The 21,575-nt window shown below is 40.9% G+C and overlaps 1 protein-coding gene across 3 annotated transcripts in view; it reads left to right on the forward strand.

Annotated features, from left to right (window-relative positions):
- Positions 1 to 21,575, forward strand: part of ankrd44 (ankyrin repeat domain 44) — a 38,022-nt gene that overhangs the window by 7,951 nt on the left and 8,496 nt on the right. For 2 of the 3 annotated variants that reach the window (XM_032567257.1, XM_032567260.1), the window contains exons 2-26: positions 1,358 to 1,441; positions 5,375 to 5,453; positions 5,965 to 6,035; positions 7,333 to 7,533; positions 7,880 to 7,967; positions 8,784 to 8,926; positions 9,719 to 9,931; positions 10,030 to 10,108; positions 10,190 to 10,304; positions 10,388 to 10,470; positions 12,587 to 12,695; positions 12,952 to 13,020; positions 13,170 to 13,310; positions 14,251 to 14,316; positions 14,394 to 14,505; positions 15,262 to 15,333; positions 17,240 to 17,441; positions 17,650 to 17,737; positions 17,822 to 17,939; positions 18,821 to 19,043; positions 19,363 to 19,450; positions 19,536 to 19,619; positions 19,696 to 19,841; positions 20,614 to 20,696; positions 21,350 to 21,432. In XM_032567257.1, coding sequence (XP_032423148.1) covers positions 1,358 to 1,441; positions 5,375 to 5,453; positions 5,965 to 6,035; positions 7,333 to 7,533; positions 7,880 to 7,967; positions 8,784 to 8,926; positions 9,719 to 9,931; positions 10,030 to 10,108; positions 10,190 to 10,304; positions 10,388 to 10,470; positions 12,587 to 12,695; positions 12,952 to 13,020; positions 13,170 to 13,310; positions 14,251 to 14,316; positions 14,394 to 14,505; positions 15,262 to 15,333; positions 17,240 to 17,441; positions 17,650 to 17,737; positions 17,822 to 17,939; positions 18,821 to 19,043; positions 19,363 to 19,450; positions 19,536 to 19,619; positions 19,696 to 19,841; positions 20,614 to 20,696; positions 21,350 to 21,432 — 2,840 coding nt within the window. The remainder of the gene's footprint in view (positions 1 to 1,357; positions 1,442 to 5,374; positions 5,454 to 5,964; positions 6,036 to 7,332; positions 7,534 to 7,879; positions 7,968 to 8,783; positions 8,927 to 9,718; positions 9,932 to 10,029; positions 10,109 to 10,189; positions 10,305 to 10,387; positions 10,471 to 12,586; positions 12,696 to 12,951; positions 13,021 to 13,169; positions 13,311 to 14,250; positions 14,317 to 14,393; positions 14,506 to 15,261; positions 15,334 to 17,239; positions 17,442 to 17,649; positions 17,738 to 17,821; positions 17,940 to 18,820; positions 19,044 to 19,362; positions 19,451 to 19,535; positions 19,620 to 19,695; positions 19,842 to 20,613; positions 20,697 to 21,349; positions 21,433 to 21,575) is intronic. The other variant, XM_032567258.1, reaches the window with a different exon arrangement.

Below are 21,575 nucleotides of genomic sequence, written 5' to 3' on the forward strand. Positions count from 1 at the left end.
TGGCTGTTTGAAGCAGAAGTGAAACGCTGCTCTGCGATCGGTTCCTCTCTGGTGTTTCTGAGAAGGAGAGACTGTGCAACAGGAAGTGAGGCAGCTGGTGGCAGAAATACAACAGGAAGTAAAGTGAGCCTGAGCTCAGCTTTTAATTGTTTAACAGAGTAGGTTTAATCCCTTTCTGTAGTTTTTTTTTTTTTTTTGGAGCGGGTCAAGATTAAAAATATGTCTATATTAGTAGTTTGTCTTGCATACATAGATGTGATGAACTCATAACTGCAATAAAAATCCACATGGTTTTCAACTGTTCTGCTCATTTTTCTTACTTCATACTTGCAATTTTAAACGTGTCAATGAAAATGCATGCTGCAAGCTGTCATTTTAAATGCTTGACAAAACACAAGAATTTCAAATGTGTTTTGTCAAGAATTTCAAATGTCTGTGAAGACGGTGGAAAACGTTAGTTTCTACTGACATGGTACTTTTTAAAAAGTGTCCACCACTGAGCTAGCATATTACACGAAAATGTTTAAATGCTTCACCATGTCAGTTCTTTGGCAGTGTTAAGGCTAACAGTACCCTGACCACAGTGTTATGTTTTTGGTTTTTTCTCCTTTATAGAGTAACCTCAACATGTCTCACCTTACTGTGCCCATGAACACCATAGGGAAGGTGTTGTTGAAAAGAACTCGTCTTGAAAACTAAATAGTCTTGTATATAATCTGAAGAGCTGTGATTGACTTATTTAAGGCTAACTAATTTTTTGTCTGAGTTTTAAAGACATTTTAAGGCCTTATTTATAGTTACATGAATTTAAGACTTTTTTTGAGAAAACAGCAGGCTGAAAACGTTGAAAAAGTCTGTTACAAACTGAGCTGCTTTGCCGCAATGCTTTGACATTCCTAACAACACAGTTAGCCTGCTGCTATCCTTTTGTCTCTAGTGTTCCTCAGTCTCATAAGGAGTGCCGAGGGCCTGCATTTACCTCATGTCTGTCTGTGATGTTGAAAAGAAAAATAAGGGCCTTGTAGATGTGACCTCCATGCCGCGCCTTTCACAGAGACCGTTTCTCTACACAAGCATTTTATTTTTCTGATCTGTGTTTGGAATGTGTTTTCCACAGTGGTTTGTCTGTTTGGGAGAAGATGGGGAAAGGGAATGGGAATATTTTTCCTAAACCGAGTAACTTCCAGTTGTGCACGGTGACGCTTTGCAACACTGGAGGAATGAATTCCTGTTGTAATGTTCAGGAAATATTCCCACACACTCTCATCATGTCGCCTCACTTTGACAAAGTGCTTAAGAGAAATGTTTGTGTTTCTTTTTTTCTTTCTTTTCCTCTCTCTCCCCCGCTCCTTTCCAGCCTCCTCTTATCCAGGCGATCTTCAGCGGAGACCCTGAAGAGATCCGAATGCTTATATACAAATCTGAAGACATCAATGCCCTGGTGAGGACACACAGTGACACTGACACAGGGGTTCACAGGAAGCTGCAAACGCCAGGCTTTTGTGGCATTAAAAAGTGAAACCATAATAAATAATGTCAACATTTTGCGGAAAAGAAAAATAGTAGAAAGCTGAAATAATCTGGTAGCAGGAGCCTTCAATTAATAATCTGTTAAACTGACTCAACGGTAGGTTTTCTTCTGTACCCAACTAATTTTTTCTGATATTTGCATTCATTAGCTAAAAACTTGTCAGTGTTGCTTATGTTTGGTTACTGAAACATGTCATGCTAACAATGAAACATGGTAGTGGCAGCATCATGGTGAGGTTATGTCATTTGGAAGTTGTTGTATATAACTGGATGAAGTTATGACCCTTTGCAAATAAATACCAGTCAATGTTGACCAAAAAAATGGAGATGAGGAGCGAATACATTGTTGAGGATCAAGCATGAATCCAAATCAACAGCATAATTGCTTCATAGGGTGAAAATTACAGCCTAGTCAAAGTCCTGAACAACAACTGACAAAAAAATCTGTAGGCTAAGAGTTGAACCAATTGCAGTTTTCTGGGCGGTCTGTAAAAAGACTGACCTGCTGATAACAATTTTTAAAAAATTATTTTTGGTCTGTAAAGTCCCAAAATATAGCGACAAAGTGCGTTAGTTGTCAACAGTTGATTTGTCCTCAATCTACTAGATTTGGAGCACATTTGTAAGCTTGAATGATCAGATATCAACTATTAAGTCAAGATGTACAACTTTGATATCTGTACCAAAAATGACTGAAGTGTTAGATACAAACTTATGCAACTGGGATATTGCAGCATTTAAATTTTGAATGTTTTTCTACAGGTTGAAGGGGCAGAATTATGTGCATTTCCAGGCACATAGTGCCATTTTAGCGCACAACTAAGTAATGTTAACCTCAGTTTTTGCAAAAATGCTGTACATATCAAAAATAGCTTTAAAGGAAATTTGACTTTGTAATTTAGTGCCTTGTAATTGGGCCTCTGTCTCTTTAAGAAACTTGTTTTTCCTGACACTCCGCTTTCAGGAAGTCAGCACAACATAGCTCCTCTTTTAACAATTTAGGAGACATTGCTAATTGTTGCTGGCTAGTCTCGAGGAGCTGAGTGGGGCAGGTGTGCTCAGTTGGGCACACCTGTAGTTCGTCCTTGAAGGCGGAGCTAAGTTCACCCAGGTGTTTTGGACAGCTGAATGGTTGCCACAGGAGAATAACATTACAACATGAGATAGAGCTAAAAAAAAAAAAAAGTTGACTTTACGTAACACTGCCTCTTTAAATCAAGTCAAGTTTATTTGTATGGCAAATTTCAGCAACAAGGCAACAAAGTTCTTTGCATCACAAAAACAGCAAACAGGCAGTGAACGTTACATTTTGTCAAATCATCAAAATCATCAATCAGAATCAAACCTGTTCCATTTACTGCTCATGAAAAGCAGCTGTAAACAGGTGGGTGTTTAGCCTTGGTTTAAAGGAGCTCAGTTTTTCAGCTGCTTTGCAATTTACAAGGTTCTAAGTCACAATAAGGTCAAATACATTTTGAAATGCTCTCACTGTTTCACATCACAAACCACTGACATCTTACCAGGGCTGGGTTCTCTTCCACTTGCTCAAACTGTGCATAAAGGACTTTCTATGAGATTTGCTTAAACAAACAAACAAAAAAAAACAACATTTTAAATATGTTAGAAAGAAAACACATCAGGTTAAAAGTATCTTCATGTAGCTGCTTTCAGGAGCTCCAGTTCAGAGTCAGCTTTCAAGGAGATAATCCATCGTCTCCTCGGTCCGCCCCCCCACTTCCTGAGTCGGGAGGTCAGGGGTCAGCGAGGCCACAGTTCAGAGCGTGTGTTTATTTACATATGCTCTAATTTGGCTATAGATAGACAACACGTGCAGCCGAGCTGCAGCGGATGTGGGTTGGACTTGGGCCGGCTGTCCAGCAGGACGTCCGTCAGCTGAAACTCCCGATCCGTCAGCCCGCCATGTGTAAAGGCAGCTTGTTCTCGTGGGACCAGAGGCTTTTTTTTTGTTCCATTTAACATCTTGCTCCATGTAAACTGCTGAAATTGTGTCATAGCAACCGATTTGTTTAGAGCCGGAGGACGAGCAGCGTAGTTTAGTAACCCGGCGGTAACCCTGTCGTGTTTACAGGGACACTTTACTCCTGTTTCCTTCTCATGTAGAGATGATTTATGAACCCTGACTTCACGTTTTATCACACTGCATTAGAACAGGAGTTCATATATAAAAAAAAAAACAAAGCAAAGTTCCTGTGAGTGGAAGGATCTTTCATCAGACCCAGTGATTAGTGTTTCGGTTGGTCTGTCAGAGTAGCTCCAGTACTAAAACATGGTTCAGGCTTGACTTTTAAGAGTTTTTTCTTTTAATTAATAGGTTGATTTTTTTCAAACATCCACCTCTGAACTGCGACTTAATGTCACTTGGAATGTCTTTCAATCAGGGGCGTGTCTGGGTTTTTTTTTACTTACGGAGGCCAGGCAGGGGGACAAACTGTTGAAGGGTGGTACATTAAAACTGCAATAAATGAACTGCAGTCTTAGATTCCAGTGAACGGCAGGCCAAAACTTCAGTAAAACTATTTATGTACCCAAAATAAAACACATGAATCTGTATAGCATGTGAAAACTGTGTAGTAGATTTGTTTGTTACAATGACTATTTTTTCTAGTCACACAATTAGCCTGTTTAGCATAGCATAGATAACTGTATTGTATGCACCGGTATTTTTAGTGCCTTTAAGCTAATGCTATTCAATGTATTGAACCCTACAAATGACAAAGAACTGTTTAATTAGTCCCTTTTCTCCTTTATGAAGAGTTTTTGATGCAGTATTTGAGGCTGCTTTTTCTTAATATTTTTAACATCATGTATATCAACCTGCTAATGGGACTATAGATGGAAAGTAGCCCTTTGGCTATAATCTCATGCATTTATATGTAAATGTTAATTGATATGTAATGTAATGTCCCATTTTCAAAAAGGAAACGTGAAACAGTCAACAGCAACAGGAGATAATGTGTTTTTTCTGTGCTAACCTGTAGCACCGATCAGGCTTTTCCCAACCGACGCCTACTTCTAGTTACCTCTGGGTCTGTTACTCTGACTCTGATGATAAATTACAACCTTTTTACATTCTAAGTGAATAATTAATTACTTAAAAATCATTCAGGGGTATTTTCTGGATTTCTAGTTTGGAGTCACACTGTTGAACAGTACCTATCATAAAAATGAAAGACTTCTTCATGCTTTGCAAGTGGGAAAACCTGCTAAATCAGCAGTGTATTAAATACTTATTCTCCCCGCTGCAATGTACATAAAATTGGTCCATATCAGTTATTGGCCATAATGTAAATATTGATATCGGCCCAAGTTTTCAAATTGGTGCAACTAAAAAATAACTCCACCAAAAAACAGAGGTGTAATATTTCTTAGCACACAGCAGAATCAGAGGCTGCTAAAGTGTTCTGGCTAGAACAGGTCAGCTGTGCTATTTTTGGTGAATATAGTGATGATGATGATATTGATTGTGGTTAACCCACATTTTTACCTTCATCACAACGTCCCAACATCCTGGCCTTTAAAAATACACATCAAATGTTTGCATGAGGGGCTGTGAAGGTTTATCCAACAGGCTAGAAGTATGACTGACATGCACAACTTCCATGTATGGTACTTGGAACATGATATTCTACCAAACCTGACTGCGGTTTGTACAGCTCTGGGCTGGTTATGTGATTAGAAGTGGATTGTTTTCTGTCCAGAGTCCAGCATCATGATTCTGTTGGTCCAGAGGTTAATCCCTCTGAGGTTTCTCCTGAGCTGAAGGTCGGGGTGCTTGTTTTTCTGGAGCCTGCTGCATCTTGACTTGTTGCGGGTTTTCCTGCAGGATCCAGATAAACGCACCCCGCTGCATGCGGCAGCATTCCTGGGAGATGCAGAGATCATCGAGCTCCTCATCCTCTCCGGTAAGAAATCCACTCTGATCTTCATCCTTCACATTTTTCATCTACTGTTATATGTTGCAAGGGCCTTTTTTCACTTACGATATGAACCTGAAGTTAAAATACTTAAAGAAAACTATTATTAATAAATGATCTCAGAAGCATAAATCCTCCAACAGCTTCTCTGCAAGCTGTATTTTGTGATGTTCTTCACTAAAGAACTTGTATAACAGGTTAGCTTCAGATGTTTACTTTAAATTGCAAATATTTTCACAATTTCCATATCTGGTGACAGAATCTCTGTGGAAAGCGTTGCCCCTTTTTTTTCTCTTTCTGAATATTAGCTGCAGCTTTAATCTAAAATGTGAGACAACATGAAAAGGAAACACAAGGTTGTCTTACTTTAGCTTGCTGGTGTGTGTGCTGTCATGGCTGGTGTAGTTTTTGCAGTGTGTTCTTCCATCTGACAGCCATATTGATGTGTGAAGGTGCAGATCAGCAGCACCGTGTTCACATGAATGTTTCCATGCTGCAGGGGCCAGAGTCAATGCCAAAGATAACATGTGGCTTACCCCTCTGCATCGCGCCGTGGCATCCCGCAGTGAGGTGAGTGTACACGCACACACACACGCATACACGCAGGCACACTCAAGTGGAACCACGAGTTTACATACATCATACATAAAAAGATTTACACAACTTCTTTTCTCACAGTCTGAAAAGAATTCAGACCAAACTTCCCTTAAACAAACACAGTTTGGTCTGATTTCACTTCAGACAGTAGCTGCGCTTCCCCTATAAAAGTTCACACGACTTTGTTACTAGCTGTATTTCCATTGACTATATAATTGCACAATTTGACATTTTGAAACTAAATTTGCTTAATGGAACACTGCAATAAGGGGGAAAAAAAAAGAGTTTTTTTATAAAACGTTTTGCCGCTGGGATGAGGTGGTTTTTCTTGCCATATCAAAATTGTTTTATTTCGCAAAAATGCAATGGAACCACAATTTTTTTGCACGTGATCATCAACTGGTGCAAACCACGAAGAAGACGACGACAGGAAGTAGTTGGAGGATGAAGGCGTGGCTTGTTTTTTAATGACTTGTAGCATGATCACCCATATTCACATATGAATTTAATTGCGTTTCTTATTTAATGTAAATAAAATTCCAGAATTGTGTCTTTTCGACATTAGCGGAATATAGCGCACGTTTGTAATGGAAACAGCTAATAATCCGCTAATGTCGAAAAAACACAATTTCACTGTCATCAAGTTGTTAAAAACATCATCCTCCTTCCACTTCCTCTCATCTTCTTTGTGGTTTGCACCAGTGTATTCATTTCAGTTTTATGAAATGAACACAATTTTTTTAAACATTTCAAAAACCCCAATTTAATATCCAATATTTTAATTATATTGTAATTAAATTAAAACTTTTTTTTGAACGAATTAACTTATTTTGACAAAAAAAAACACCTCATCCTAGCACCTAAACTCTTTATAGAAAAACGAGAGTTTCTTTTCAATTGGCGTGTTTCCATTAAGCCAATTTATATTACAAATGTCAAATTGCACAATTACAGTATATGATCAATGGAAATGCAGCTAGTAACAGTCTTTTACTGCTGCTATTTGGTCTGACCGAAAAACTCTTCATACCAATTTAACTTTTTCACAATGTGGCAGAAAGAGACAGACACAAGGAAAAAAAAAAGATTTATTGGTTATTGCGTCAGGCCTAGTGAAACGTTTTGTGGGACATTTTTGTCTCATCATGCTGCCATTTAACAAGTCTTAATAAATAAACGCATTCCTTTAACTTCATTGTCTCTCTTGTTTTTCATAGTGACTTTGGTTAAAGACGTCCTCCGGTCTGTTTTGTCTTGCCTTCCCCTCCAGGACGCCGTGCGGGTTCTGATCCGACACTCTGCAGACGTGAACGCGCGGGACAAGAACTGGCAGACGCCGCTGCACGTCGCCGCCGCCAACAACGCTCTGAGGTGCGCCGAGGTCATCATCCCACTGCTGAGCAGCGTCAACGTGTCGGACCGCGGCGGGCGGACCGCGCTGCACCACGCCGCCCTCAACGGCCACACAGAGGTACTGCAGGCAGAGTCCAGACTAAAGCAGCTTTTTCCAGTGCAGTTTTCCTGAAGAGGGAGGCTGTGATGTAAGCGGCCCTCCGTTGCTATTCTGGTTGGATGAATAGAGGAAACAGGTGGGCGAGTGGAGCTGTATCAGTGGGGTTTTGAAGTGGGCGGTGCCTTTTCATTTCTGACGGAATCATTCAGAAATGTGCCGGAGCTAAAATTAATCTGCTTTTTTCACCACCAACAACAAGTCCTCCACAGTTTTCAAGCAACAAGTGAGCCAGGAGACGAGCTGTGTTTATGTGTTCATCATGTTGTACCAACCAATCCCTCTTCCTCTGCTTACTTTCCCTCAGATGGTGAACCTTCTGCTTGCTAAAGGAGCGAACATCAACGCCTTCGACAAGAAGGACGGCCGAGCGCTGCATTGGGCCGCTTTCATGGGTGAGACCAACTCACCTCTTTCTTATAGAACTAAATGTCACATTTATTCCTGTCCAAGATGTGTAAAAAGCTTAATATTGCTGGGGATTTTCAATTCAAGCCTAAAAATGTTTGTTTTTAGTGTTTTATAGTCTTTCCTCATTTTTTCTTCCCATTATTCCCCTCTTATGTTCTTAACACTATATTCCTTCTTAGACACAAATCCAAAATTGGAAATAGAAATATGAAACAATTTAATTAGGTTAAACTGAGCTATACATTTTAAAGACTTCAATCTATTATTTCATAATGGGAAAACAGGAATTATTATTGGGAGATTATACCATTTAATTTTTTGGGAGATTATAGTACTGCAATAAAAACTAAGATTTCACACACTTACAAGGGGTGCCAGTAAATAATAAAAACCTTATTTTTAATCTGAAGCTGGTTATTTTTCAGCATAGAGTCACTTTGTGTGTTTAGGTGTTAGAGTAGGTGACGTTAATGTCTGATGCTGTTATCCTTATAATGAGGTCTTTTTTTTCTCTCCATGTTCTGCTTTCAAGTCAGTTTTCAGTCAAGTGTCCTGGTCTTTTTTTTTGTGCTGATAATCAGAAAAATGACCACAATCACGTGCTTCCATTTTAGTTCTCAGCGTGGCAGGCTGTGTCTGCTAACTAAAGCGAAGGCTGGAGGTACTGGACCTCTCAACTAAAACAGAGCATGAATGTTGAATCATTCAGAAAGTTCCAGGATCTGACTCCTGTTTAAAAAAAGGTTCATGCCCAGAGTTATTCAGGTGCGACTTGGTTTGTGTGCTGCTGCCCCCTGCAGGTCATTTGGAAGTAGTGCGTCAACTGGTGAGTCAGGGTGCAGAGATCAGCTGTAAGGACAAGCGGGGGTACACGCCTCTTCACGCTGCAGCGTCCAGCGGACAGCTGGCCGTGGTCAAACATCTGCTCAACCTGGCTGTAGAGGTAAGGACAGATCGTCAGAGCAGGTTGACTGGTTTGTTACAGATAAAGCCTTTCCAATCTGTGTTTCAGTTCATATTTACAGGATTCCACCCATTTACAATAAACAAGAAACCTCTTTTAAACCCAAAGCTTTGGATATTTACAAGCTCCACCTCTGATGTAAACTGAATATAAACGTCTACAATAAATCTTCAAGTCAGGCTTGTGTTGTATTTGGTAACCATTGACCAAGAGACACAAATCTGGCAGCTCCATCTTTTTAAAGGAGTATTATTATGTAAAATTGACTTCTTTTTTTTAAGCTTTACATCATATTATAATGTTATTCCCTCAACTAAAACATACCTGAAGTGTTACTTTGATTCTTTCATTGATGTCTGAGAAATCCTTTAATCTCCATGGTAACCATTCAGCTGTGCAAAACGCCTGGGTGGACCTAGCTCCACCTTTGAGGACAAAGCTCCGCAGCCCTTCCCTTGACTTCTACACTCAGCTCCTCCTGCTAATTGCTATTGGCTAGTATTATGTATTATCGGTTCATTTCCTTATCCCATAATACAAGCTACTTCTCAGTGCAACGCTGGTAAAAACATTGTTAAATTGTTAATAGACGAGCGATTGTTGTGAGGGTTTCCTAAACGTAGACTTTCAGAAAAAGCAGGAGTTTCTTAAAGAGACAGAGGCGTTGAATTACGAAGTAAAATTTCTTTCAAGTTAGCAGGTTGCTGTAAGTCAGCAGTTCTGTCACGCATCCCTGCCATTACGGTCACGTTTCCTCCTGTGTGCCAACAGATTGACGAGGCCAACGCCTTCGGCAACACGGCGCTCCACGTCGCCTGTTTCAACGGCCAGGACGCCGTCGTCAGTGAGCTGATCGACTACGGCGCCAACGTCAGCCAGCCCAACAACAAAGGCTTCACCCCGCTGCACTTCGCTGCTGCCTCCACACATGGAGCACTCTGTCTGGAGTTCCTGGTCAACAACGGGGCTGATGTTAACGTGCAGGTAAACCAGGCTGCTAGTGATGGACGACAGACTGCTCTGTTGAAATAAAAGTTCTGTTCTGTTAAAACCTGAATCCTTTTTGCTTCGTTTTCAATCAGAGCCGAGATGGGAAGAGTCCTCTTCACATGACAGCGGTTCATGGTCGTTTTACCCGCTCACAGACACTCATCCAGAATGGTTGGTCGTCGTTCTACATTCTACATTGTCCTTTCCTGAAGCTGCTCTTTTGTCTTCACACATCCACATTTTGTGTTTCAGGTGGAGAAATCGACAGCGTGGATAAGGATGGCAACACTCCGCTTCACATTGCCGCCCGCTATGGCCACGAACTCCTCATAAACACGCTCATCACTAGTGGAGCGGACTGCACAAGGTGTGACGTTTGTTGTCCGCAAGTGTTTTCATCACCAGGGCAGGTTTCTAATCATTAAAAATACTGTCCACCTGTCTGTACAGACGAGGAGTCCATGGGATGTTTCCTCTCCACCTGGCGGCCTTGAACGCTCACTCTGACTGCTGCAGGAAGCTGCTGTCCTCAGGTAGTTTACCTTCACATACTAATAAATATGGTGGAAAACTCGCAGCAATTAGTGTATTTCCTAAAACTGTAATGGAAATGATTTTTCCCATCACATGAGTCACATGGACAACCGGATGTTACCACTGGTGGAAAAGACGAAGAAGACAGCAGGAAGTATCTGGAGGATGAAGCCTCATCATGTCTTTTAATGACTTATTGCGTCAACCAGCTTATTCACATGTGATTTTAATTGCGTTTCTTGTTTAATGGAAATACTGCAATCGCAAAATTGTGATTATATATATATTTTTTACATTAGTGGAATATTGACAAAGTTTTGCGCACATTTGTGATGGAAATGCAGCTACTGACACAGTTTCCACTCATTCTCTGAACAAGTAACTCATTTCCATGTATTTAGAAATCATCAAATCATTGGAAATGATTTGATGATTTGTGTGAATCATCAAATCACACAATTTGATGATTTCAAGACTCCAGTGCTTGTTGTGTCTACAGGCGATGAGTACAAACAAACAAGGGTTCATCATGTGGTTCAGCTATATTGTGGAAGTGAATACAAAGAACCTATTTATATTTCTAACCCATGCACAGCTGCTGGTTGGTTGGGCTACATTTGTTCCTCAGTTAAAAGTGGAGCTCAGAGTTCTTACTGAATCATTTCAGGAGATGTCTGTTTTCTTCAGTTCTTTCCAGTCACTCAGTTCTGGTAGAAAATGTGAGTTGAGAGCATTTTATTGGACTACCAATAAATTACTTTATACTTTCTTCAATGCTACCAGTGTGCCACCCTGGAATGAGCATTACATAAGCATAAAAATACTCAAAGTTGCACTAATGGGAAGCTGTGTTTCTATCGGAATTTTTTCTGCACGTTATAGCTGTGCATTAGAAATGTTTTTAGAAACAGCAAAAATTCAAAATAACGTACTTGATTTAGCAAAACAGTTTTTACGAAAAAGAGTTGATGTGTAAATGGAGAGATGAAAACACATTTGTCAAATGGGTTTGTGCTTTACCAGAGGCATGAAACTCAGAAAATGTTTATGTCCAGACCTCCGGCTCAGAGGGGAGGACTTTCTCTATTACACTAAATTATTTTTTGCTTCGCTTCATTGGTTCCAAACCTGTAGATGGAAATATGCGTAATTCGATTTTTTGTGACATATTAAATGGATGCCCAAAATTTGCATGACAACTGGATGGAAATATGGCTAGAGAATTGTGGCAAACTTCCCATTTCGCTGACTGCCTGTAACTTTATTTTACGTTCCATTCCGCATGCTTCTTGTTCTGTCATATAAAATCCTAATAACACACCCTGAGGTGTGTTGTGGTTGTAACATGTCAGAATACGAAAAGGTTGAGGGGTTGGGAATACTTTTGGAAGGCACTGCATGTGGGGCTGGGATGGAACCTGGTGTTTTACACCGTGGTGCAGAGTTCATTACATTCTAAAGTGCAAAAACAGAAGCAGATGGAAGAGAAAAACAGACGCTTTCTTGTCCAAAACATGTCTGAACGTGTTTTAGAATGACTGAGATGTTGAAACAAAACGCAAGTTCTCAAAGTAATTTGAGCACAGCTTGTGCTAAAACATAATCAAGCATTTCCCTCCTATCTGTCTTCACACCACCTGTCTACCAGCGTCTCAACTCTCTTACTTAACCCTCTCGTGGTCTTAAGGGACAGGGTGAACTTGGACCCCGCGAGCCTTTTAATCTATGCTTGGTTCTCCGGCGGGGTCACATTGACCCGCCTGCGTTTTTACGAGTTTTGTTGTTGTTGTTGTTGTTGTTGCGTGTTGTTTCTGCCGCCCTCTTCCTGAGCGTTGCGTTAAGACCTCCGGTTCAATGTCTCTACCGGTTCTGAGCTGCTCAAACTGTCTGGCTATATGTGTAACCTGAAGGCATCACGTTCTGTCGTCTGTGTTAGCAACATACGGCTTATATCTGTCCACCTGTATGATCACGTGAGCCTTGTTTCCCCCCTCCTGTCACACTAACACCTCCCTGTCTTTCTCTCCATGCCCGCCTGCTTCTCTTCTTTTCTCCGTCTCTCTGCCGATGTTTGTTGTCTGGCCTCCCTGCGCCTCCCTGTGCCGCGCCCTTCAGGTCGGAGGTTTAGCATAATGTGTAACGACTCGGTCCTGTCCGCAGGCTTCCAGATAGACACCCCGGACAGCCTCGGAAGAACGTGCCTGCACGCAGCCGCTGCTGGGGGGTGAGTGCCGCTGTTCACAGATTGGGCCGCTTTGAACTTCACGAATTCATCTGATGTTGTGGCAGAATTATTTTCACTCAAATAAAGTAGAAAAAAAAGTAACCAAGTAAAAAGGCGACTCAAAAGGTCAAACAAACCAATCAAAATATAAAGTTATGTGAAAATGTTATTTTAAACACCAAAATGAAAATAACCCAAACCTTTATAACCTTAAAATCCACACATTTCCACTAACCATGTTTCTGTTTCTGTGCAGTAATGTGGACTGTGTCAAACTGCTGCTGAGCAGTGGGGGGGAACACAACCGCAGAGACAAATGTGGCAGGTAGGAAACAGCACAACAGCCTGTCACTGAGTCTATTTAAATTCTCTCATGTTGACTTGTTGCCTCAGATTGGGTCTTGTTTCCTTTATTTTCTTTTGAGAATGTTTCTGCTGGTGTCGCTTTAATGTGCTGGTCTCCGTGTTCCTCAGGACTCCGCTGCATTATGCAGCAGCCAGCCGTCACTTTCAGTGTCTGGAGACCCTGGTAGCTTGTGGCATTGATATTAATGCGACCGACCAGTGGGGGCGCTCTGCCCTGCACTATGCTGCTGCCTCAGACCTGGACAGAAGGTGAGCTGGTACAGAGCTGTTTCTGACTCATTGCTCTGGTAACATGATACCACACACCAGGCCTGTCCACAAAATGTGTTCTGATTATCTGATTAGGGAATTTGGCCGATATTAATATTGTTGCTACGGCCTATAACTTATATTTACCAATGTTATATATATCTATTCTTTCTACATCTTTGAAAAAGAAAAAAAACCAACCAGAAACAAACAGCAACAAGGTAGAAATAAATATTTGTTGTTTATATCTGCCCAGTTTTATTTATCATGCCGATCCCAATGTTAAAAAATCTTTTCCCCATTGGTGGAAGCAGACAGTTATTACTCATTAGTTATAATACAATCAGATCTAGATCAATCCAAAGAAAAGGAAATTGAGAGAGCAAAAGATCAACAAGATCATATTTTTTTTCCCCTTTTAGCATGTATATAATTTTCTAGTGAAAATTAATGAGAAGGAACGTTAACATGTAGCAATGTTTAACTTAAATTGAAAGAGATAACAATTAAGATTTTTTGAAAACTAATACACTTAGTTCTTCATTTACGTCAAATAACCACAGACATACATTTTGTGTCATAATTCTCCCACTTCTCCCAGTGTTCAGCAATAATGTCCATCTGTAAATTCACAGAAATGTCTTTTCTTTCCATCTTGTAAATAACCTTGCTCACCTCATTCCATTCCTAAACGGTCGGCTCATGCTGCACCGTCCATTTTTTTCATTTTTGTTTTACTTCTCAGAAGCCAAAAAAAAACAATCCGCACAACAGTTATCTAGAGAGTTCTATTTAAAAAGCCATGGAGGGCCAGATTTAGCTCCCAGTCCTTTAGTTCGACACGTGTTTTAGAGTATGCTGGTAATAGTGCTGTAAATTAAGTGGTGAGATGACGCTGTTTATGCTAGCGTCCCGTGTTTTACCTTCAACTCCTCCACAGGCGGCGTGTTGCCTTGGAGCCAGAGAGCGAGGGAGTGCAGGCGGAGAGGGAGAAGGAGGCTGCGCTGTGAGGGAAATGTTCGGACATGTTGGATGTCTGCTGCCAGTTGCTCCCTCCGCTGAGTCTCTGTGTTTGTGTCGCAGATGTTTGGAGTTCCTGCTGCAGAGCGGAGCGACGGCCTCGGTCAAAGACAAACAGGGCTACAGTCCTGTCCATTACGCTGCCGCCTTCGGACACAGGCACTGTCTGGAACTGGTTGGTCCCTACACACACACGCACACACCCCCAAACACACACACACACACCAGTGTGATCTAACAAAGACACAGTAACTTTTGTGGGGGTTTTTTATTTGTTTTTTGGACTAAAATTGCCTGTAAGAACTTTCACCCTGCAGTCGTTGCCATGTTATGTCGGTTTGATGCTGGTGAAAGCAGCAACTTGTCATTCTGAATGTTTGCTCATGTTACTGTGTTCAGCTGTTAGTCTGGGAAGGGAATGGGCTTTCTGTGCATGCCCAAAGGCTGAAGAAAGTGATAAAATAATTACACAATATCTGCCTTATAATTCACATTACAGCATCTTAACTTTTGAATCTTTTTTTTTTTGCTAATAAAAAGACTAGAATGATTTTAGACCTAACATTTTTCTGACTGTCTTTTACATTTTTTATTAAGGCTAGTCGGATTAGCTAACTGTAAAGTCTCTGTGTGGCTTTGCTAGACTGTAAATAAATCCCACGTGGGCTGGAAGTTTTCTAAGTGTTTTCTACATCCTGCCTCTGTAGAAATAGTTGAAATGACTGGTCCAGCTAAAACACTGCTGGATCCCATAAACAGCCAGTTAATCATCCCTAGTAATCCCTCACCTTAATCTGAGGTATTGTTTAAATATTCTGAAAAATAAAGGTGATTAAAACTTCCACACCTCCATAAGTATCCTTTAATCCCATTGGATGTCTTTCTGAGGCCAGCCAGCTGGGTCTCATGCTGGTTTTGTTGTGACTTGCAGCTGCTGAACAGAGATGATGGACCTCAAGAAGATCCTGAGTCTCCTCATGCCAGGAGCCCTCTGCACCTCGCTGTAAGTCTTCTCTTCTCCTACTGCACTTTACTGTAATCCACATAATGTCATGCATTATAAGCAAAGGTGTTCCATAAGGTCATTTTTCAAGTAAAATTAGTAATGACAAATGATTTAATACATCATCTCTACTGGGTTTCTCAGCTTTATTTATGTCAGCAAAATGATTATTAAAGGAGCAGGATTATGGAAAATCCAATTTTTGTCATCTTATATTATTTCCTTATCAAAAACATACCTAGAGTTTCAGTGACGTGCAGTGAGGTGCAAAGCTGGTGAGGCACTGACTTAATCAGATATTCAGATATACAAATATAGACCACCTGCATGTTGTTGTTACATGGGGAAATTTCACAAATGTGGACAATGCTGGAGGGCAAAAAGACAATTCTTTTACATACCATCCATAGCCACGCTGCCACGGTAGAATAATTCCGTTAACTCAATGAAACATGGAAAATTAGGCACTATTAATTTTGTGCTATGCTCCACAGCAAAGCACGAAAAGTGCAACTCAAAACCATGTTTTTCTCGCTCTCTGCATTGGCCAGGCTACACACAGACTCGTTGCTATAGCAACTGACAACAACGCCCCTAAAAAAAACAACACTGAAATAGTTTCCACACAAAGAGCAGAACATTTAGTCTGTTGCAGTAGTATGGTTTTAGGTTTAATGTTTATTTTGCAATTTTTAATAAGTGATTGCTATGGTACAAGGAGAAAACTATAAATATATCGCTGCACTTTTACTGTATGGCTAGTTCGCTGTTACTGTATTTTACTCTGCAGATGTGGAGTCACAATGTCTATGATCATGAGCGCCCCCTGCCATGAGGCAAGAGAACTGCCTGCCTCACCTCGAATCTGTTCTCTGCCGTTTATGATCGCTCCTCAGGACACAAAACACGTGACACACACAGTTGGTGACAAAAAAAATAACACTGTACATTATATACATAAGCTAAATTATGGAAAATCAGTTCATATATTAAATGTTTAACCATTTTATTATACAGACAGGAGGAACATGCTCTCATAGAATGGCAGTTAGCGAGAGGTTGCGCAATCCCAAGTGAGGCTCACCTCGCTGCTGCCTCACCAGCTGCGCTTCCAAGGATTTGAATGGGAAAATTCAAAAATACAGCGATTTTGAAGAAAAAAATAATCAAAATTGGTTAAGCTAAATAAAAAATAAATCCTTTACAGTACAAACCACAGGGTGAAAATAGCGATATAAATTATTTTATCATTATATTTTTCCATTATGACAGGTGAGGCTCTGCCTCACTTGCCTCCCCTGACCGCACGTCACTGTAGAGTTTTGCTGTGATTCTTTCATGCATGTTTTAGAAATCCTTTCATTTCTATGACAACCATTCAGTTGTTCTATACACCTGGATGGACCTAGCCCCATTTTGACAACGAAGCTCCTCCTCAGAGCTGCAGTATAGATCAGCCCTCCCGTACGACTCCTCCGCTCAGCTCCTTCAGACTAGTCAGCAGCAATTAGTAAACACCTGGTGGAACTGCACATCTGCTGAGCTCATTATAGGAGCTACGTCTCAGTGCAACACTGGTAAAAACATTGTTAAAGGGTTAATAGAGGAGCCATGTTGTCAAGGCTTCCTGAAGGCGGAGCTTCAGAAAAAGCAGGAGTTTCTTAAAGAGACAGGCAAAAGTCTGTCACTTTCATGGTGTTCAATCACAAAGTCAAATTTCTTTTAAGTCAATCATCTTATAACAACTGAAGGCACAATGGTTATTTGATTATGCTATAAAATGGCACTATGTGGGTGGAAAACACCTAACACTGCCCCGTTTAGAGATTTTAATTAAGAATTATTGATAGTTTCCCTGTTAAACATTTGATTGACGTTCTTGACTCTGAGGTTGTTTTTCCGTCAGGCATACCACGGCCATGCCCAGGCTCTGGAGGTCCTTCTACAGGGGGAGAGGGAGGTGGACCAGGCAGACGAGGCAGGACGGACCCCTCTGGCCCTGGCCGCCCTCCGGGGCCACACCGACTGCGTTCACACGCTCCTCAGCCAAGGGGCATCGCCACACTCTAGTGACCAGCAGTATGGCCGTTCACCTGTTCACCTGGCAGGTGGGTTAACAGTCATGGATAGAGTTCAAATTAAACTTTAGATTTTTGATCAAATCACCTTTTATTTAGAGGGAACGGTCAGTGCAGCGCTGCAACCATGTTTAAGTCATGGTTATAACAACTTTGCCTTGTTTGGATCCAGTTTTTGTTCCACTATTCAACAGTTAGTCAGCTGACCAGCCATTAATGTCTGCTCCTCTTTCTTCAGTGATGAACGGCCATACGACGTGTGTGCGCCTCCTGCTGGATGAATCGGACGGCGCGGAGCTCATTGATGCCGCTGACTCTCAGGGACAGTGAGTTGTGCTCTTCCCTTCTGCCTTCCAGCATTATTTTTGTGTCTGTTGCTTTAAGGAAGCCGTCGCCCTTGTTTCCCGCAGGACTCCTCTGATGCTGGCGGTGGCTGGAGGTCATGTCGACGCCGTGTCGCTGCTGCTGGAGCGGGAAGCCAACGTCAACGTGGCTGACAGCCACGGCCTCACAGCCCTCCACCTCGGGGTGAGTCTCTGTCACAAGACTTTACTTTGTCCACAATGAAGCTACGTACAAATTGTTTAGCGCAGCAAATGTTTTATAGCCTTTTAAAAAAAGACAATATAATTTTTAAAAAAATATTTACTGTAAGAAGTTGTCATTAAAAAAATACAGTTTTGTTTCTTAGGTTTTAAAGAACAACATAAAAAAATTTAAAAAAAGAAATGGATACATTTTATTTTATGGGAATATTCATATTTGTAAAAAAAAAAAAAAGTAGTAAAGTCCATATAAAGTTTTGCAGTCAAAAATTTACAGTGAACATTTAGGGTTGCAACTTACAATTATTTTAGTAAAAGATTATTTTGATGAACAATTTAATAAAAAGATTATCACAGTCAGTTGATTTTTCATCTAATGATTCAAACTTATCTCATGCCATACATAAAAATGTAAATAAGCAAATACTACGATTCTTTTTAAAGTAGCAAAATAAACATTGAATAACAACATTCCTTTGGTGAACACTTTCTAATTTGTAGCAAAGGATTTATCTTGAGCTAAATAATCCTTCTAACATCATTTGAAAAGTTCAGCGCAACAGCTGAAGGTGCCGAATACGAGATTTGTTTTAAACAATTTGAACCAGGTGAAGCTAAAAATGCCACATCAGGAAGTTCTGTGTCGAACATAATTATAGACAAGGTTTTTTATTGAATTTGCAAAATGGACATTATTTTTTCATTGTGAAAGATCCAAAGAGCCACTTGTGGCCCCGGAGCCGCAGGTTGCAGAGCGCTGAGCCAGCCGATGCCTGCCATGAATGAATCTGTCAGACTTGCTGTTGTTGATCATGTGACTGTTCCTGTGAAGTTACACTCTGACCTGCTCTCTGTCCGCCTCAGCTGCTGTGCGGTCAGGAGGAGTGCATCCAGTGTCTGCTGGAGCAAGAGGCCTCAGTGTTGCTAGGAGACTCTCGGGGTCGCACCGCCATCCACCTGGCTGCCGCGCGAGGCCACGCCTCCTGGCTGAGCGAGCTTCTGAGCATCGCCTGCTCAGAGTCGCCCTCTCTGCCCCCACTAAGAGACCACGGCGGGTACACACCTCTGCACTGGGCCTGCTACTATGGTTAGTGACTGAAAGACACCCGCTGCTGGAAGATGGTTGAGTCCTCTGGTTAACTGTCAGGAACTAAGAATGAGTTTTGCCCATTTCTGTTTTTAAGCTAAATCAGCCAAAATTAGGCAATTATTCCAACTGCGCAGAAATATTGTTTTCCAAAAGATTATTCAACTGTGTAGGTTAATTTGAAGTTAAAATGTTCAAAACATGCAGGTTTATTAAAAAGAGGACAAACTTTTTGCAGAATAAATTTCCACAAATGAAACAATAAACCCAGATAAATAAACTCCACTGGTCAGCGCTGACGATGAGTGTGTGTTTCCAGGCCATGAAGGGTGTGTGGAGGTTCTGCTGGAGCAGAAAGGCTGCCGGTGCATCGACGGCAATCCGTTCACTCCTCTACACTGTGCGGTGTAAGTCTGTCTGCCGACTCTCACTGCGGCTCTCTTGTTTTGCCGTCCTTCATGCCGGAGCTTATGTCAATGCTTAAATTGCCAGGTTGAACGATCATGAGCCGTGTGCGTCGCTGCTGCTGGAGGCCATGGGGTCGGACATCGCTGGCTGCAGTGATGCTAAGGGCAGGTAAGACGTCGGTGTGAAAGCACTGGTGCTGCACCGCCATCGATCTGCGCTGCATCACAGCTTTTTACTCCTGCAGGACTCCTCTCCACGCCGCGGCGTTCAGCGGCCACGTAGAGTGCATCCATCTGCTCCTTTCCCATGATGCACCTGTGGACATCGCAGACCAGTCGGGCCGCACTGCACTCATGATGGCAGCTGAGAAGGGCCGGGCCGAAGCTCTTGGTGATGATTCCTGATTTGGTGCTTTTCCACCTAGCAGCTCAACTAAACTCTGCACAGCTCTGGTTTTCCGTTACAGAAGATGAACAGGTGTAAGCGGGCGGGGTCTTCATATAGATGTCCAGGAAGTATTACCACATACGTGTACATGGCACAAATTAACGCTGTCCAACATTTTATATGTTGGCATCAATCCAATACCAAGTAAATAAATCGTCAATACTGAGGCCGATACTTTTAAAAAAAGTTTGATATATCGTCAAATTTCAGACCTCTTAGGTATTTTTGTGTTTGTTCCTTTCTATTACTTTTTTCAAACCTCAGAAAGAATGTTGGCAAAGTTTATAGGCATCTACAAAATGCTTTAATAACATATGAACATGGTTTATGTGGATTTTGCCTAAAGGTGCAAAAATGATAATTCGTGAGCAAATCGAAACCAAATCTGTTTTGAGATAGAGTTGAGAAACTACTAGGCTTGTGATGATAACATATGTGCTGGATAAAAACTGTTACCATGTAATTTCTAGAGGAATTTTAGAGGTTTTTAATTCTTTAATTTTGTTTGGTTTCTTTTGGTGATTTTTTTTCTTCTGATTTTAAATTTTTCTAGTTTTTAATTTAAACCTAGAGAAAATCTGTAACTGCGTAGAGTCGAGTTGAGCCTTGCTGAGTAAGTGCCAGTGGAAAATGACCATTTGAGTCCATTTAAAAACCTTCCCAGCAGTCAGTCTGGTTGTTGTTTTAGCTGCATATTAACATGGCTCTCTTGCAGACTTGCTGTTGACCAGCGCTAACACCAACCTCAGTCTAACAGACAAAGATGGCAACACCGCCCTGCATCTGGCTTGCAGTAATGTAAGTGCATAGCTTTAGTATTTGCTAATGTGATATGCTAACTTTAGCACATTTGCTCTCTGTTTTGTCATGAGTTGTTTGTAATTCAGCTTGTGGCTGATAGTATACGTATATATATATATATATATATATATATATATATATATATATATATATATATATATATATATATATATAAAATGGACAAAAGTTGGATAAAATGTTGTTCTGGTGCTTATAAATGGTTTTTTTTTTTTTTTTCTTTGAATGTCATAACATGTACTGGCTGTGTGTTTTAGCTGCTTTCTGCACAGCTCTCCTCCAGACTGACAGTCACAGACTCAGTAATCTTTCACTACATGTGCGCATGCATTAGGAAAGGTGAAAAACTCTCAGATTGTTTGTAAAAACCAAGATTTGATAGAATCAACAGAGTAATGTGCACGGCCTTTAAGGGAGTTACGCAAGCTGTGCAGAGGAAAACGGGCTGTGATTTTTAAGTTCAAAGCACAAAAACTGAGTTTTATGACATAAGTTTAGTCAGTTGTCCCCAAAACTGATCATTTAAAATGCTTTGACTGGGACATTTGATGAGAAAATTGATGTGTTTTCACTCTGTTTACCGTAAGTGTCATTTTTTTTCCCTCCTGACCTGTAGCATGTTCTGGTTTCAGGGGAAAGAAGACTGTGTGTTGTTGATCATGGAGAAGATGTCTGACTCTTCACTCATAAATGCCACAAACACAGCGCTGCAAACGTGAGTGTCTAAGAAGCTGGATAAAAATGAAGCCAAATGTATGAATTATTTACAAGGGATATATTTCGAAATGCATTCCGTTTATTTTTATGTTATATTAACAGTCCACATCATCTAGTGTTTTAGTAACTTTTATAATCTAA

Source organism: Xiphophorus hellerii, chromosome 7 (assembly GCF_003331165.1).
Source record: "Xiphophorus hellerii strain 12219 chromosome 7, Xiphophorus_hellerii-4.1, whole genome shotgun sequence".
In the NCBI taxonomy this organism is placed as follows: Eukaryota; Metazoa; Chordata; class Actinopteri; order Cyprinodontiformes; family Poeciliidae; genus Xiphophorus; species Xiphophorus hellerii.